General features: G+C 35.3%; 1 protein-coding gene across 4 annotated transcripts in view; it reads left to right on the top strand.

Annotated features, from left to right (window-relative positions):
- Positions 1 to 7,824, top strand: part of SP3 (Sp3 transcription factor) — a 57,702-nt gene extending 49,878 nt beyond the window's left edge. For all 4 annotated transcript variants that reach the window (XR_015147872.1, XM_086358780.1, XM_086358769.1 and 1 more), the window contains 2 exons: positions 3,524 to 3,720; positions 6,077 to 7,824. Coding sequence is in view for 3 of the 4 variants with exons in the window: in XM_086358780.1 (XP_086214906.1) it covers positions 3,524 to 3,720; positions 6,077 to 6,393 (514 nt within the window). In the remaining variant the exon portion in view is untranslated. The remainder of the gene's footprint in view (positions 1 to 3,523; positions 3,721 to 6,076) is intronic.
- Positions 7,825 to 18,680: the final 10,856 nt, after the last annotated feature.

Genomic DNA, 18,680 nt, shown 5'->3' with positions numbered 1-18,680 from the left:
CTAGTGTGTGGATGTATAAGAATTTAAAACTTTTTGGGAGTTTATTGTCAGTTAATTCTTACACATATGTCTTTGCACATTTGTCTGATTATTTCATCAGTATAAGTTGGCAGTGGTGGAATTGTTGGATCAAAGGGAAATGTCTCCTACAAAGTTGCATTAATTTATATTCCATCGGTGGTGTATGAGAACGTCTGTTTGCCCACACCCTTGCCAACAATGAATTTTACCATTTTTTAAAACCTTTAAAGTCTGAGAGATGAAAAGTAATGCCTCACTATTCTTTTACATAGTATATTTTTGTTACTTTGTGAGATTGAACATTTTTTGTTGATATTTTACCATTTAAAAATTTTGTAAATTATTTCTGTCTTCTGTGAATCTGTTAATTTGTTTCTGTGTCATATGTGCAGATATTTTTTTCCAGTTTTACATTGCCTTTCCATTTTTTCAGTGGTTTGCAAAATGTGATTGTTTATACAAGTAAGGAGAATTCTCACAGTTGGCAAACTTTTCTTTTAAGCACAAATTTTTTACTTGAGATGCATCGTTATTATGCTATTATTATGTCTTCCTCAAACTGAAGATTATAAAAATACTCATTTTCTAGAACTTCTGTGAGTTCATTTTAAAATAATTTATTCTGAGCAATTAAAATTGAAGTTCTTAAGAAAAAAACTATATTGTTTCTTAGCGCTCATTTGCACAAAATTCAGCTAATATATTCATGATAGGCACAATCATAACATTGGCAGTTGCTACATCCAGTTAATAGAAGCATAACATATAGTAAATCCCATTCCGCAAAGGTGAGATAGATGGCATTTTAGAATATTGGCCTTTTTCTTTCAGCAGTATTCTTTAAAAGAATATAATAGTGTGTGTAAAGTGGCATCTTTAAAGAACTAAATTTTGTTTTTATCTTTTTGAGCAAGGTGTAAAATATAATTAAATATTTAAAAATTATATTTGTTTGGGCATTTAGCGAATATTTATTAAGCAGAACCAGCCTTCAGAAACTTTGAAGAGAGGATAGTAAAATAAATTCTAAGGACATTATTGTTACATAGGCTTTGTGTGAATTAGACCTCAGCCCATTTTTTTGAAAAATAAGTTATTTTGTAAACTCTGTTACTTTCCCTGTCAGCCTTTCAGTTTGTGTTTTGTTTCTCCTGTCCCAGGCAAAAGACTCAATTTACTTTTTTAATCCTTCCACTCAGAATTTAGCTTGCTTCATTGTATCGTTCTGTCTTTGCATTATTAAAATTTTGGGAGCAAGTTTAAGAAGTCAAGAATATGAACTTAAAATTGTTAGTTTTTTTAGGTCATGTAATAGGTAGAGGGGTGTAAATATATAAATCAAGAAGAAAACTTATGGTAATCTTTTATTACTTAAAGGTTGTTAAGAAATTTACTTAAGTTCTTTTTCTTCATATCACATGCCACAAGTCCATATCTAGCATATCTATGTCTGGAGTAAAATTTGTCTTTGAATAGAAACTTGAACATGGGTATTGGGCTTTTCTCTTATATTGTATATTTTTGTGTGCCCTGTCTTCATTTTTTTCTTTCTTATATGCCTGTCTCATTTTCAGACAATAAATATGTCTTGTTTCCTTGTAATTCAATTGATGAACAAATATCTTTCCCTGGAATTTTGGTTCTTTGAAAACTCATTTGTTGCAATAATTTATTTTAGTCTTGTGCTTTGTTCCTGCTCTCAGGCTAAAATTTGCAAAGTTAGTACAATAATAGCACTTTTGAATTTATAAAAGACATTGATTCACCTGAGTGGCAGGCTTAGAAGAGAGGCAGGAAGTTATGAGTGTAGAATCAACTGAATTGGGTTCTCTGTGAAATTGCTATGGTGAACACAATATGTAAAATCAGTTTGTACACCAATAGCCACAGACATTGCTCCTTTTCTTTGGGCCATTCAAAAACAAATTTAAAAGAGCTAAACTAAATGGAAATACTGTTGGCTTTGGTTAAGACTTTGGCATTGCAGGTGAGCCAGCAAAACCTATTTCACTCAGCTCAGCTCTTCGAAGAGAGTTGTAGAAATTGGGGGTGGACTGGAGCTGAAACTAGAATTGTGTTAGATTATGACATCCTTGCCCTTGAGACAACAGCATGACTCCTCCTTGTCTTTACTTATGCTATTCCTCTGCCTGGAATGCCTTCCCTCCTTTCTATCTAAATCCTACCCACCTTCTCCACGAAGCCTTCTCTAACTACTGGAGCCCACATTGATGTCTCCCTGTTCAGAACACCTATGGCACCTAACAGCCAGCACTGCACCGTTTAGCACTGTTTGTCCTATGGCAATTTCACATGCTACTGAGTGTGAGTACATTAAAATATAAATGTGGGGAAATATGCATTTTTCCAGTAAAATTTGAGAAACAATAGGTATATTATATATATACAGGAGGATTTGCAGGCTTATGGACGGTTTACAGGCTATATACCTAGACAGATTGTGGGAGGAGGGGAAGTTGGGTGGGGGTCTTAAATGTATCTTTTTTAATCTCAGAGAAACTGTGAAGTTTATATAATAAAATTTCGACAATTGAGTCTAAAATGTCATTTTTTAAAATATAAACTCATTTATTTGTCTTTATTCAGTAACTATCCTTTTTTGTTGTTGTTGAGGTTGAGTAATAACATTTTCTGTAGTGTTTAATACAATTTGAATATCATTTCTGGAATCAAAAATGTTTCCTTCTTGCTTAGGCTAAGATACCTGTTCACCCATCTAAGCACATATCTTCTAAGCCTTGTTCTTGCCATCAAGTACTGAAATGTAACAGATGTAAAACTTTGCAGTCTGGAGAAACTGCATTTTATTTATGTCTCTGATGTATAATTTGGGGTATCTGCATGGTTATTAGTAAGGGAATTTTAACTGTAAGATAATTTTTATTTCATACAATTCTAGGGATCTAAGATGACAGGTTTGTCTAGATTTTTTTCCTCTGGTTTTCTGTAAGTCAGTGTATATTCAGGATGTGGCCATACAAATATGTGAATCAATAATGCATATATCATATTAATTTAAAGCCTGATTAAGGCATCTAATTAATTGTACCTGTGATGAGTTAATGCATCTGTTGTTGATTTATTTACTTTTTAAATTAGCTGACATCGTGACTTTGAATAGACCATTTAGTTTTCCTGTACAACTAATTTAATTGAATTGGGTCTATGCATAGAATTTGTGAATGGTTCTGACAAGATAATAAATAGCTTTATTATACACACTGTGTATGAAATGTCCTCTTAAATTATGTATTTCTTGAACATATTTACATTTGGACAGCATTCACATTAGTTGTGGAGTAAAAGAACATGTAAAACTTCCAAATTCTTATTTAAATTGATTTTAAATGGTTTTGGTTTCTGATTGACCGCATGGTGATAATGTCTTCTATTTGAAATTCAGCATGTTGAATATGATGAGTGGTATTGTCCGTTTGAATATTTTCATATAAGTATATATTATTCTGTGTGTGTTTTTTAGAGGTACCAATCTTGGGAAAAAGAAGCAACACATTTGTCATATACCAGGATGTGGTAAAGTCTATGGGAAGACCTCACATCTGAGAGCTCATCTTCGTTGGCATTCTGGGGAGCGCCCATTTATTTGTAACTGGATGTTCTGTGGTAAAAGATTTACTCGAAGTGATGAATTACAGAGGCACAGAAGAACACATACAGGTTACTAATCTTTACTTTTAACAGACAAAAATTAATTATATGGCTACATACTACCTTGAATTTTTTTTTAAGCATAGCTTACTGAACTGAATCTTTTAAAATATGATTGTTTACATCACATTGCTATCTTCAGCAACATCAATTTAAAAACACTTTATTCTAAACAAGCCATATATATGGCTTATCTTATAAAATAATGTTTTATCTTATGCAGACTATGGTTAGTGTTGTTTTTTTCAGTCAGTTTTTTGTTTTCATTTTATTCAGTGTCTTAAGTCACATTTATCTTCTCATTGTTAATTACGTCAATGTTCTAAATTAGTTGTATGCTTTTACTCTTGATCATTATTTTCTTCCTCCTTAACACTGTAATAATAATTCCTTTTCCTCTGATAATCTCATGTTTTAATATATGTGAAATAAGCAGAAAACTCTTTTCTTTGAGGGGTGATAACCACAGCATCTTTGATGTCAGGATTTTCATTTAATTATGTTTACATAGTGTTTGTATGGTTGTTACATGGAATGGACCTAGGAATGACCCCAATTGAATTCTAACTTAATATAACATACGCAGATAGTTTTCTCTTACTACTATATAATGATCAATTTGATCATCAGTCTATGCTCAACATTTGAAGAATTGATAAATATATAATGTATTTACAAAGCCTAGAGAGTTTAGAAGGAAGAATTATGGTGAAACCTTGAAATCTCTTAGATCTAAATATATAAAGTAACCCATGAAATATGTAGCAGTGTGTTATATGCTCTACTTGTTTTAATTTCTGTCTCATCAGGTAGGTAGACAGGTGAACTTTACCTGTTTGAAACTGCAACTGGCAATATAAGAAAGTAGATAAAGTATATCCGGAGGCAGAGATCAGTATCACTGGGCTAGTAAGGCATTGTTGGGCATTAAGACCTTAAGATGGGCCTATACTAGAATTTTCCTCAGTGGAATTTGATCAGCAGGATATGAAAAGATACAGTGTAGAAGGGAAGAAAGGTCTGTGATCAAAGTGTAGGAAACACTGTGTTAAAGGTTTGCTATGCGAGCGCCTTCAGGGAGCACCTTCAGTAGTCTCATAGTGAGCACTGTGCGGCTTCAGGTAGGGGAGGTGGTGGCAGCCTCTCATGGTGCCATTTTGTCACTGAGCATCTCCCAGAACTAATGTTTCAAGGGAAACTTTGGGGAATAACCTTCCCAGAAGAATAGTATGCAAATAGAAGAAGTGAGAGCTCCATTTGTCATGAGTGAAGATGAGATTCTGTTAATACATTTCTTTTATGTAGGATTGAGCCATGTTAGAGAGTCCTTGGAAGTTAAGTAGTGGAGACCTTAAAGTATTTAGTTATCTACAAATTACTCTTAAATCCCGTACCACTTAGTACAATGGTAAATTTCTGTACTCTAATAAAATTTGGTATTTAAGGAAGATTTTTCTGGCATTGATTTGTTGGATTGGAGAGGGAAAGCCTAGCATGTCGCTGTAATAGTTGAGGCATGAGGTCTGATGAGGACCTGCTGAGAGGAAAGTTGCTGAAATGAGATAGATAAGACATTCTGAAGACAATAAGAAAGTATTGGATTTGTTTATTGTATAAGTTCTCTGTGTATTCCTTTTAGTTTGGCCTTTTGCCTTACCTTCTAGTAATCCTCCCACATAGTGGGTCTTCAGCATAATAGAAGTTCTGTCTATCCTTTGTGTGTAAAAAATGTTGTTTTAAAGTACTTTAAAAAATTTTTTTGTTCATGTTGAAAAATAAATTTAGGCATCAGAGTCTTGTTAACTTTAACATCATGATGTATTAAGCTTGCTTTTGATTATTCCAACTGAAATCAGATAACCATCTCCAGTTCTTGGGACTACCCAGTCTTTATTAGATTTCAAGCTTGTGTCTTGGCTTTAATTCTGAAGTACTTTGTGTAGTTACTTGAATTTGCTTTTATGAGTTGGAAGGTTAAATATCAGGATCTGACATATTAATAATATCTGAAGTATAGCTTAAAACTGTAGTTTTCTTTAAAGAAGTATGTTGCAGGTCATCATTTTTAAGCTGGTATCTTATAACATGTTTCAAAACTAACTGTTAGCATAGTTGAGGTATTAGATTCTTATCTGATATCAGTGTATAGTTTAATAAGTTTGAAGATTGCTTTTCACCCAAAAATAAAGATGATAAATTTGTTTTGAAGAAAAAATATTGCAGGGACAGCTCATGAATCAAATACAATTCTAATTGCATTCTGCTCCCTGTCCCTAAAACTGTCAGTCTTAGCTTATTTTCTTTCTCAGAGAACGAGTCTATTAATGTTGAATTTAAAAACTAAGTAACTCAATTTCTTTAACAGGTGAGAAGAAATTTGTTTGTCCAGAATGTTCAAAACGCTTTATGAGAAGTGATCACCTTGCCAAACATATTAAAACACATCAGAATAAAAAAGGTATCCACTCTAGCAGTACAGTGCTGGCATCTGTGGAAGCTGCACGAGATGATACTTTGATTACTGCAGGAGGAACAACACTTATCCTTGCAAATATTCAACAAGGTTCTGTTTCAGGGATAGGAACTGTTAATACTTCCACCACCAGCAATCAAGATATCCTTACCAACACTGAAATACCTTTACAGCTTGTCACAGTTTCTGGAAATGAGACAATGGAGTAAATATTACACAAATACTTATTCATTGTGGTTATTTTTATACAGTAGTGAGAAGAATATTGTTCCTAAGTTCTTAGATATCTTTTTATTGATGTGCAAAAATTTTTGGATTGACAGTAACTTGGTTATACATGACACTGAAATGCCTTACTTTGTATGATATTCCATAGTATATTAAAAATGGTAAAATTGCATGGGTTTTGTAGGTACTTTTGGAATCTAGAAGAAATGAAATTTTACCAAGTTATATAAAGAGAAAATTGAATTTAACAATGCGAATGGTAGTCTAACCAAATGCACCAATCCTGTGTGGTTTAGTGTAAAAATGAGAACATGTTGGTATTTATCTATTGTAAGATAAAAAAGTTGGTGGGTGAAAGAAATCATGTTATGATAAAAAAAATTTTTGTAATTTTCTTGATGACTGGAATTTTTATTATGCATAACTGACAAATCAAGTTTCCAAGCAAATGTTACATAGTGTAGGCTTTACTTAGCTTATCAATTTGTCATTTTGAAGCTAATTATTTTAATTAGGTTAACTATGTACAATATTTTAAGCATTACTCTTGTAAGATTTTGAAAAATACATTTTAACATGGAACTCTAGGGATAGTCACCTTTTAAATCCTGTTGAAAAGCCATGTTTAAGATTTAATTTGCCAAAATAATGTCTTGTTAATATCCTTTCAATAACGAAGTTGGGCAATATAACCAATGTTTAAAAAGGTTTAAAATGTATAGGTTGAGGCATTTGGGTGGTAAGAAAATGTTATAGTGAATTATCCCTTTTCTTGAATATTGGAGGACCAAAAAAATAAGGTTTATTGCGTCTTAGCAGTGATTTTTTTTTTTTTTTAATCCAATCTTGTTTCCAAAAACCACATGTCTGCCAGGGCCTTAAAAGCCATCATGTAAATTACCAGTAAAGTATAACATATGCAAACATAACAAAATCACTTCCATAGTGACGATACTCCAACCATATGGATATTAGTCATAGAGAACTAGAGGTTTTATGATATTTTTTTAAGTCTTTTTTTTTTTTTTGGTCTAGGTAGTCAGTCTGCACTTAAATATAAACCATTTTCCTTTTTTTGCTTTTTCCCTTAAAATTTATATGTATCCAGTACATTTAATTGAGAAATGTATGTTTTTTATTATGCTGTATTTTCTTTTTATTTTTTAATTATTGTTTATATTTTCAATTATTAAAAATGTACAAAATAAAGTTTCATTGCTGGTCTTGTAAGAGCTATACAATTTTCTTAAATGTATACCTATAACTGCAGCAGTTCACCTATTTCAAAAATTTGGAATTCTGTTCATTTGTTATTCTTAAGACCACCTCAAATTTAAAGGCTACCTTATTGTACGTTTAAAGTGTATTATAACAGTGTGGTAGTTAATAAAACACTATTTTTTTTCTTTTGAGTTTGTTGTATTCCTGTGCATTTAAAATAATTGCAGTGGTATGGGGTGAGAAAATTGGTATGGTTTATTTTTCTTAGCATTTTATTTGCAGATTCTTGATTTCAGACACTGAAATTATTGTAAACATATATATTAAAGGGAAGAGTAGAGGCTCCTGGAGATTACTTTTTTTCATCTAAGAATGAGCTTAGGAAATAGAACTTCTGAAAAAAATCTTTTAACTCTCAGCCTACGTTGATTCGTAGGAATTTTATCAGTCCATTTTGCAAAACCTTGTTTTTTGTTTCCCCTGTTAAAGCAATGCAGAATATTTTGATTTATCAAAAATTTGAGTTTACTTGAAGATTCTTAAGAATGATAACATAAAACAGCTTTGGTAACCATGACAAGAGTTATTTGAAAAGGTGGTTTTTTAATTTATGTGTATTTAATCATAAAGGCAGGGTAAGAGGGAAGGAAAAATAAACAGGATATTAATGTGAATATTTTAGATATTTTAAAATATCCAGTTACTCTACATGTATAGAGTAGGGTTAAAGATTTCCATTGTCTGTTTTCCGGGCCCAATCTGATACTGTCAGTAATACTAATATTTTTGAGTGCTTAGGACAACACTAGATACACATAAAAACAAAGTTTTTCTAAATGTGAGATTTAAGCTTGTGATGCAGAATAAGAAGTATTACTTGGAATAGTGAACATTAATGAATGTACATTTATTTTGAAGTTACAGGGCTAGAATTTGAATCTTTAAACTCCTTTAAATAATTTTTAGAATTTAAAAATTATGTTGAGTATGTGAAGAGGATTACATGAGAAGGTTGCTCACTTGAGAAATTACCCATTAAATCAGGAGATTAAAAAACCTTTTTAGAGTGACGGCGTAGCTGCTGCTGTTGTTTTTAATTGGAGGGTAGTTTACAATGTTGTGTTAGTTTCTGGGGCTGTGTTTAATACTGAAGATTTATAATAAGTTTATAGAGAGTTTTCAATCTGAGTTTCCAAGCAAATTTTATCACTTCTTAGAGCATGAATGCAATGAAGAAAGTAAGTAGTCTTAAAAATTGTTTAAATAAATTTTTAGATTTTTTTTGGAGAGCCTGCCTGGAATATACCAGTAAATTTTGGGTGTTTGCCTAACAAAAAAATGAAAGTTAGTATTCAACCTCAGCCAAGGTGACTTTAAATATTTCTGTTTTTTTAATAGAAAAAATGTTTAATACATTCTGGAAATTTAATATTTGAAGAATTACCCTAAAGTAATTTTTTTCTAGTTAAATAAAATCTCTTAGTATTATGTATGGGTGTAATGCTTTAGTGTAAATTTGCTCTTCAGTAGGTGTTTTCAGCAATTGCTTTGTTTTTGTCAAGGCTAGAGTTAGTACATACTCAGTATATTTACATACAAATAATTCCTGTTTATCAGAACATATTCATTTAGTGGACTAGGCGTCTGTACACTATACCTCAATTTAAAGAAAGTATCACTTGAGAAAATTTTATTTTCTGTAGATTGATACTTAATGACTTTGAGAAGTAATTCACTTAACTTAAAAAAGAACATAAAGCTTTAGAAAAGTACCTCAATTACAAAAAGGTGCCCTGTAAGTAACTTTGGGCAAAATAGTGAAGATGCTTAAATTATTTCAAAATAGTGAAAACATTCTAAGTAGTAAAAATACATTTAAGGTGAAGGCATGTCAAACATATTTCAAATAGGTCTTAGTATTCATTAGAAAATGCTGGGAGTATTTAACAATCCACAGGCCTAACTTCATCCCTGACCTAAATCTACATATCTGGAGATGGAGCGTATATATACATGACCATTGAAAGGTGGTGGTTTGAACTGCAGGGGTCTGCTTATACATGGCTATTTTTCAGTTGTAAATATTACAGTACAGTCTGGTTGGTCGAATCCAAACGTTACAAATCAGTCAGACGGCCAATTATAAGTAATATGTAGATTAACCCCGGTGTTCTAGGGTCAACTGTATTTTTAACAACTCCTCAAGTAGCTCGCAGCAGCAGCAGCAGCAAGTAGCTCTCATAAACACTCCTGAGTTAAAACCATAACTAGAAAAAGTGTCCCCTTGTATCTTAATTGTAGTTAGGATCATATTACTTGAAAATTTCTGTCATTAAAAATTTCAGTATTGTTTGAAATGTGAGATTATTACTAACATTTTGTTTTAAAATATATGTGTTGGTCATGCTACCCTACTAGTAGGCAATTTGGTTTTCAGTTTTAATTATGTTAAGTAGATAAGAATTGTTTTCAATGTAAGAACAATTTGTTTCACTAAATAGTATTTTTAAAACTTTTTGCCATGAGTGAATAAGAAGTAAGTCTTTTATAGTCTGATAATCAGCACAAAACGAAATTGGTTGATACCTTGGAAACAAAACTTGATATTTAGTGAAGTCTCTCAGTCATGTCCGACTCTTTGCGACCCCATGGACACCAGGCTCCTCCATTCATGGGATTTTCTAGGCAAGAGTACTGGAGTGGGGTGCCATTTCCTTCTCCAGGGAATCTTCCTGACCCAGGGATCGAACCCAGGTCTCTCCCACATTGTAGACAGACGCTTTACCGTCTGAGCCACCAAGGAAGATATTTAGTAAAATCATCTTTTTTATTTAGTGTTGGGAGACAGATAATACTTGGCCCCTTGTCTTGTTCAGGCAGATTTGTATATAATCATATACTTTGTGAATATGTGCTAGTGGCAGATACAAAGTGCTCTCAAAACTAGAGGGAGAATTCTGCATGTAGAAGTCTGAAAAATTTAGGCGGAGGAAATGGCTCAATTCGATTTGCTTTGGATGACGGGGAATTGTGAGGGATGGCGTGGGAATATATTGGAGGAGGGGCTGTCACATTGAGAAGGAGTTCATAGTTTAATCTTTACCAGTGATTCCTAGTGTTTATGGGATCATAGGCCTTCTTAGAAAATGGCCACACTTACGGAATTGGTGGAGGAAGAGGAGTTGTCAAGGAGACTGACATAGAAACTCAGTGTCAAGATGGTGAAAACAGAGGCAGGCCAGAGGTTCAGTCAGAAGAAAAGACAAAAGATTTTGGCCCGGCAATGAGTTGTCAACTGATCTGTGTTAGAGTAACTGGGTCAAAGATGACACAGGAAAAGAGGCTATGGAGACAGCAAGCATAGGCTGTTCGTAAGTTTAGTGGTGAAGAGGAGAAAGATGGGCAGATGTACGGCTCAGTCAGAATTAAAAAAATACTTGAAAAAGTTCCTGATATATAAAGTGACATACTGATAAATATTAAGAAAATAGACTATAAAGGAATTTAGCCTCTGAGCTACTCAGAGATAACTTATTTCCTTTGAAAAATATCAAAATTGGAGTTGAAATTTAGAAAAAACTGCATGATTTGCTGATATGTAACATTTATACCATTTTATTATAAATTTAAGATATGTTGATATACTGAAAAAGAGGTCTCCATTTCTTTTGGCTTTCCTGTCCCCACCCCCCAGCTGTTTAACAACATTGCCTCTCCTAAGTCCATATTAAGCTGCATGTTAGATGTGATATTGGGTAGGTTTCTTGCCTTTAACACCTAATTTTCATCACCCATAAAAAGGAGATAACAATAGTAATCCTTCATAGGATTGTTGGGAGGGTTAAAATGGAAGCAGAGAATAAATGTCTCCTCCCTGTATCCCCCATACATCTCTTCTTTAACTCTGAAGACTTCACTTTTCTGTAGTGAAGAAGTATCCATCGTTTAAACATGGCTCATGCACTGATTTCTCATCTTGAGAATGAGGGGACGTTTCAGTGCCAAAATCTGAAGAGAGCTATAGAATCTAAATTGATAGTGTACAATGTGTCTGAAGTGACTGCCTCATCAGAAAGAAAGGAGTAAGAATGAAGCACAAATTATTTCTCCAAAAATAGGGTATAGCTTTTAGGATATCTGCCCAACTTAGGTCCCATTTTCTGAATACTACTCTTTGCCACCTTCAGGGGCAAGCTGTTTAGATGATTGGACACGGAGTGGATATCTGGTCAAATTTGAGCCAACTAGATGTTTTCTCCCAAGAATTTGAAATGGAAAACGAATGTCTTGGGAAGTTGCATTTGGAACCTACATGTGAAGCAGAAGGAATAAGACGAGAGACTGTACAATTCCAGAAGAAAAAGATGAAGAGAACAGCTGCCTTGATTCCTGATACTTTGTGCTTTTATTCCAATTTTTTATGCCTGTTCATTTCCTGCTCCTGGGTTCTCATGAGGTAATCTCAAAACCTTCCAGAGACCCACTTTTACCTTAGGTATTTCTTAAATTTGAGAGGCTGGTTTCCAAATAGTGCCAACTAAAACATCTTGAGATACAATTTCTACTTAAATACATTGCTTGAAATAGTTGATGAGTTAGTGCTGTAGAAAATACCAACAAAAAGTCATGGTTAGTGCCAGACCAGATTTAGACAAGAACTGTAGAGCCTGAAAGAGTCAGGGTGAGTCTTGAAGAGCTAATAAGATGTGCCCAGGAGAACAGATGAAAAGGCCTAGAAGTCCATCTGCAGTCTGAGGACTCTTACCAAAGGGCTGTATATTTGTGTCTGTTTTTGGTCTTAAGAATCACTGCCTTCTTGCCAACGTTAGCACTCTGGTTAGCACCTCTCACCACGTGGTCTTTATATTTTCATCATGTCTTTGGACTCAGGGGAAGTTTGATTGGCTTTTAATTGTGTTTACTCAGTCGCTTAGCTTCGTCACATGCAGATCCTTTAAAAATTCTTCGTTATTTGCATCTTTCCCGTTTTTACTGTTGATAACTTTGTGTAGCTTTTTCATCTTGAATCATTTAGTAAAGGTGAAAACTTCCACAGAATAATAGAGTGCGCAGATTTTGGACTCAGGCACACGTGGGTTTATGTCCTGGCTCTGCTGATTACTAGCTGTGTGACCAGGCACTCTACCTTTCCACCCTTGGCCTCAGTTTTTTAGAATGTAAAGTGGGGGTAATAGTAGCATCATCTTCATAAGGATAATGGAGGACATTAAATAAGTTAATGCATGAAAACCACTTCCCACAGTGCCTGGCACATAGTTAAGTATTAGTAAATGTTAGCCTTAGAGAAATCAATAATCTTCCTACACTTGGAAATAATTATCCCCATCTTGTATATTAATTTGTTCATTCACTTAGATCCACTTAGTTGTCAGCAAACATTAACAAAATTGCTAGTATTGTGCCTTTTTGGTGAAACAGTTCAAATATATAGAAAAAAATATAGAAAAGCATATAACAAATAACCTGTGTATCCAGTATCCAGCTTTTACAGTCTTAATCATTTTACACACAGTTTCTTGTTTCTTTTAAAGAAACGATTGTAGCTATAGGTGAAATCTATATAGTCCTATATCATTCCGTCTCTCTCTTTTCACCTACAGGGGTAACTGCTGCTCTGAATTTGATGTTCACCAGAATGATACCATGAATGATTTTAAATGCTTACTGTATGTGTGCATATATAGGGTGGTTTTTATGTTTTTGAAACTATATGAAATGGTATCTTACTGTACGTAATCTTTGGGGACTTGTTTTTTTTCACTCATGTTTTTGAGATGTATCTGTGTTACATGTTTCTCTAAATTACTCATTTTTAATGCTATATAGTTCATTGAGTATATCACAGTTTATCCATTTTCTTGTTGATGCACATTTCAGTTATTTCCAGTATTTGTCTATTATAAACAATGCTGCAATGAAATACTTGATATGTTTCCTTGTGCATGTGTGTGAGTGTTTCTCTTAGATACGTATCTACGAGTTCAGTCACTGGCCAGTAAGATATTCTTATCTTCAAATTTGCCAGGTACTGCCAAATTGATCTCCACTGTATGTGCCAAATTCCATTCCTAGCGGCAGTGCTTAGGAGTTCACATTTCCCCACACTCTTCCCAAATCCTTGGCCTCGGTAGATATTTCTTTCCAATTGAAAAAAAAAACGCAATTTTATTTTGCAGTCTGACAGAGTGCTTTAAAATCCATCTGGGAGTAAAACAAGCAGGTGTAAGAAGTTAAAAAGGTATCAGGAAAACAGTCATGTATTTATAAAGATACCAGTACTGATAGGCATTACTAAACATAATATTAAACTATAGCAGAAACAATGCATGTTTTTCTTACTGGTTCCAGCTTTTAGCTCTCATTCAACCCCTGCCTTGGTATGGCACTCCCCACGGCCTCTCACTGTAGGCATCTCTTCACAAGTATACAACCCTCAGATTGAATATTGGAAAGAGGGCTCAGGCCCAGCTGGGTGTTTGCTTCACCCAGAAGGAGGCTGGGAGTGTAGTCAGCTGCACTGCGGCCTCTTTGCCCTGTTTTCTCCAATTCTTTCTCCTCCTTTGCCACTCCTGTTCAAATTCAAGTAGTTAGATCAGCCTACCAGCTACGGAAGCCCGCTTCAAACTGGGGTAATCCTTTTTTGCAGAGACCCTAGTGTTGCCACTTAAATGTATAATATATCCATATGTATATCTCCATCCCTATATGAATGACAAATAAATCATGACTTTGATTCTGATTTCTCTGTATTCTGGTGAGGTTGAGCAAGCATATTTTTTTTTATTAACCCATGTTTCCTCTGAAGGAAATTATTTGACTTTTTCCCCATTTGCTTTTTTGGTGATTTTTATTTTGCATTGATTTTTAAGCATTCTTAATAATATTCCAGATACATATTATTTTAGATATATATGGGAAAATAATCCTTTTCCCAGTCTGCATCTTATCTTCTAACTTTGTTTATGGTATCTTTTATGTGTGGTAGTGTTCTACCAAAGTTTTATTGAAGCTCTAGTTGTAGCTTTTCTGTCTTTCCCAATAAATTCTCTGTCTGGTGTCATAAAAATATTTTTTCTCTAAAAACTTTAATATTTTTGCCTTTCAACTTGACTCATTAGTCCACTTTGAAATTATTTTTGTTTCTGGTGTGCAATTCCTCATACTGTCCATGTGGGTTACCAGTTGTCTTAGCACAGTTTATTGAATGACCCAGCATTTCCCCACTAATCGTAATGCTGTGCTGTGCTTGCTTTGCCCAGCACAATTGTAATGTTACCTCTTCATTTATCAAGTTTTCATTTGTGTATGGGTCTATTCCTTGATTTCTTTCTGCATGTTCTGTGCTGAGACCATACCATCAATACCATGGCCTTCACATCTTGATGTCTTATAGGGCTTGTCTCTGCCCACCCCTTATGTGTCCTTCAAAGTTGTTCTGACTGTTCCTATCCATGGACATTCTTTATCTCCAGTTATTCAAGTCTACTTTAATGTCCTTTTTTATAAGTGACTGTTTTCTCTTTGAAAGGTCTTAACACGTCTTTTCTTACATTTATTCCTATGTAATTTTTTTTTCCTGGGGAATAGGCTTTTTCAAAGTTATTGTTTAAATTGATCAGTGTTGATCTATACAAATGCTACTGATCTTTATAAATTGATTTTGTCTGATTATTCCACATAATTCCTTTGCTAGTTCTAATAGTTTACCTATAGATGCCCTAAGATGTTTTTTATGGAGACAGTCACATTGACCTCAAATAAAAAAAGATTTGTCTCTTCAATTCCAATTCTGATACCTCTTTTTTTTCTTTCTTCTTTTTAAGTAACTTATTGCATTAGCAGCTTAATACTAGCTAGAATTGGTGGTAAGATACATTTCTGTTCTAATACTTTTCTTTTCCACGCGTAACCCTATTGATTCTTCTGTTCTCTGCTTGGTACTTGGGATAAAAAATGATCAATTCATAGTTCCTGTCCTGAAGGATATAGTTAGGCTGATGACATTCTGACTATAATTACCTTTCTGACTTAAAAAAAATTCTATCTGGTTTCTCTATTATCATGTACATTTTCCAGTATAGCAATACAGTCCCTTTATTTCAAAGTTAGGGGAAGATTGAATTTTTTTTTTTAAACACATAATTCTCTAAAAGCTACAGCATAACCCTGCTAACTGTCCACAGATGTGACATCTGGAACATCACACACCAAGCATGCCAGAGCCTGATGTGGGCCCTCTTGTCTGCTTGGCACAGGGCTATATACATGAGGGCACCTAGGAAAGCTTTTATGACATTCAAAGAAAGAGCATAGCAGCTGACTTACTCAGGCTCTACTGTTAAGCTCAAGGCTTACTTGATAGGCCAGATTCAGGGTAGGGGAAAAGCAAAGTAAGAGTGGCTTATGGGGGTCTTTCTGGCCAGAGTCTTTTCAAATTTATTCCACTACTGGAGACAGTGAGTCACCCCGGAAGTGGAAATTAGAGACTACAAGACAGCAGTAAATGCACACAACCAACTTTCTCTTCACAGTGAATGAAGAAGGAAAAATTAATAATCCTGCTCAGTAAAATCAGTACTCGGATGTCACAAGGCGGAAGGGGCAGGAGGTGTCAACGCCACCCAAAGCCAGGGGGCTTGTAATGTCTGGCTCCTCTTGGCTGGTCTGCTTTCTTCTTCAACTGCCAAAAGATAAAGGGACAGCTTTGAGATACTGTTTGTGTCCTAGAATTTAAGATTGGGACAAAGGAGAGGCTTGAAGAAAGGAAGTGAGCAGCAGGAGAATCGTAGGAAGGGACTTGGCCTTCGGCCTTGGTGCTGGGCATGCTCCGACCCATCTACACAGAAACTGAATTTTCACAGGAGTCAACTTCCTGATGCTGGTCTAGACTTTTACCAGTACTTGACGGTGGCTTTTGGGACTCTCCCCTGGAGTCTTTGTTCTTTTTTTTTTTTTTTAATTTTTATGTGTTTATTTATTTTTGGCTGTGCTGGATCTTCATTGCTGTGCAGAGCAGAATACATCATGAGAAACACTGGGCTGGAAGAAGCACAAGCTGGAATCAAGATTGCCGGGAGAAATATCAATAACCTCAGATATGCAGATGACACCACCCTTATGGCAGAAAGTGAAGAGGAACTAAAAAGCCTCTTGATGAAAGTGAAAGAGGAGAGTGAACAAGTTGGCTTAAAGCTCAACATTCAGAAAACGAAGATCATGGCATCTGGTCCCATCACTTCATGGGAAATAGATGGGGAAACAGTGGAAACCGTGTCAGACTTTATTTTTTGGGGCTCCAAAATCACTGCAGATGGTGATTACAGCCATGAAATTAAAAGACGCTTACTCCTTGGAAGGAAAGTTATGATCAACCTAGATAGCATATTGAAAAGCAGAGACATTACTTTGCCAACAAAGGTCTGTCTAGTCAAGGCTATGGTTTTTCCAGTGGTCATGTATGGATGTGAGAGTTGGACTGTGAAGAAAGCTGAGTGCCGAAGAATTGATGCTTTTGAACTGTGGTGTTGGAAAAGACTCTTGAGAGTCCCTCGGACTGCTAGGAGATCCAACCAGTCCATTCTAAAGGAGATCAGTCCTGGGTGTTCTTTGGAAGGAATGATGCTAAAGCTGAAACTCCAGTACTTTGGCCAGCTCATGCGAAGAGTTGACTCACTGGAAAAGACTCTGATGCTGGGAGGGATTGGGGGCAGGAGGAGAAGGGGATGACAGAGGATGAGATGGCTGGGTGGCATCACCGACTCGATGGACGTGAGTCTGAGTGAACTCCGGGAGTTGGTGATAGACAGGGAGGCCTAGTGCCCTAGCGTGCTAGGGGGGTCGCAAAGAGTCGGACACGACTGAGCGACTGAACTGAATGAACCCTTACTAATCTACTCTCCACATAGCAGCCCAGAATGATTTAAAAATATATATTTCTCTCTCCTTAAAACTCTTTATTGGCACTTCAGTGGCAGCCTGAGTCTTTGCATTGGGCTGGTTGGGCCTCCTCAGAAGTGTCTGTCCCTCTCTCGCTGGGTGTTTTAGCCACAACCGTTCTCTCACTTCCTCAGACACCTTACCTTCCTTCCAGCTTGCCTCTGGGCTCATGCCTTCTGTCAGGATGCATTATGACATTTGCGGGCTCTAGGCACTTTTGCCTTTATAGGCTCCTTCATAAATAGTAAAAAACAAAAACATGTATTTGATGATGACATTGATACGAAGATGAATATAATCCAGGTTGGATTTTTCTCTTTTTCTGCTTTCTATCAAGATGAAAATCACATAACACAACCATTTAAAAATGTCCAATCCAGTGGCATGTAATATAGTCACCGTGTTTCGCAGCCACTCCCTCTGTCTAGTTCCAAAACATTGCCACAAAGAGAGACCCTGTACCCATTAAGCAGTTACTTTCCTCCTAGTCTCTGAGAACCGCTCTTCAGCTTCCTGTCTCCATGGATGTACCTATTCTGGATATTTCATGTAAGTGGAATCATACATATGTGGCCTTTTGTGTCTGGTTTCTTTTCCGTGGATATTGTCTGGGAGGTTCAACTGTATTGTAGCATATATCAGTAATTGATTCTTTTTCAGAGCAGAATAATATTCCATTGTATGGATTTTTATTGTTGTTCTTCAGTCGCTAAGTTGTATCTGACTTTTTTGCAACCCCATGGACTGTAGCCTGCTTAGACGACTCTGTCCATGAGATTTCCCAGGCAAGAATACTGGAAGGGGTTGTGATTTCCTTCTCCAGGGGATCTTCTCAACCCCAAGATGGAACCCTGAGTCTCTTATGTCTCCTGCACTGGCATGTGGATCCTTCACCACAATTTACCAGATTTTATTTTTCCTTTCATCCACTGATGGGCATTTGAGTTGTTAACCTTTCTACTATTGCGAATAGTGCTCCTATGAACATTTGTGTGCAAGTATTTATTTGAATGCCCATATCAATTTGGGGGGTGGGTATATGCCATAATTGCTAGATTTGTTATTCTCCTGATTTTAAAAGAAATTGAAA

The sequence above is a fragment of the Bos grunniens genome, chromosome 2 (genome assembly GCF_055505025.1).
Source record: "Bos grunniens cultivar Pamir isolate PY7600 chromosome 2, Bosgru_T2T1.0, whole genome shotgun sequence".
Classification (NCBI taxonomy): domain Eukaryota; kingdom Metazoa; phylum Chordata; class Mammalia; order Artiodactyla; family Bovidae; genus Bos; species Bos grunniens.
Note: the sequence above shows the minus strand (reverse complement) of the source record. Positions and strands in the feature narration are given on the sequence as shown.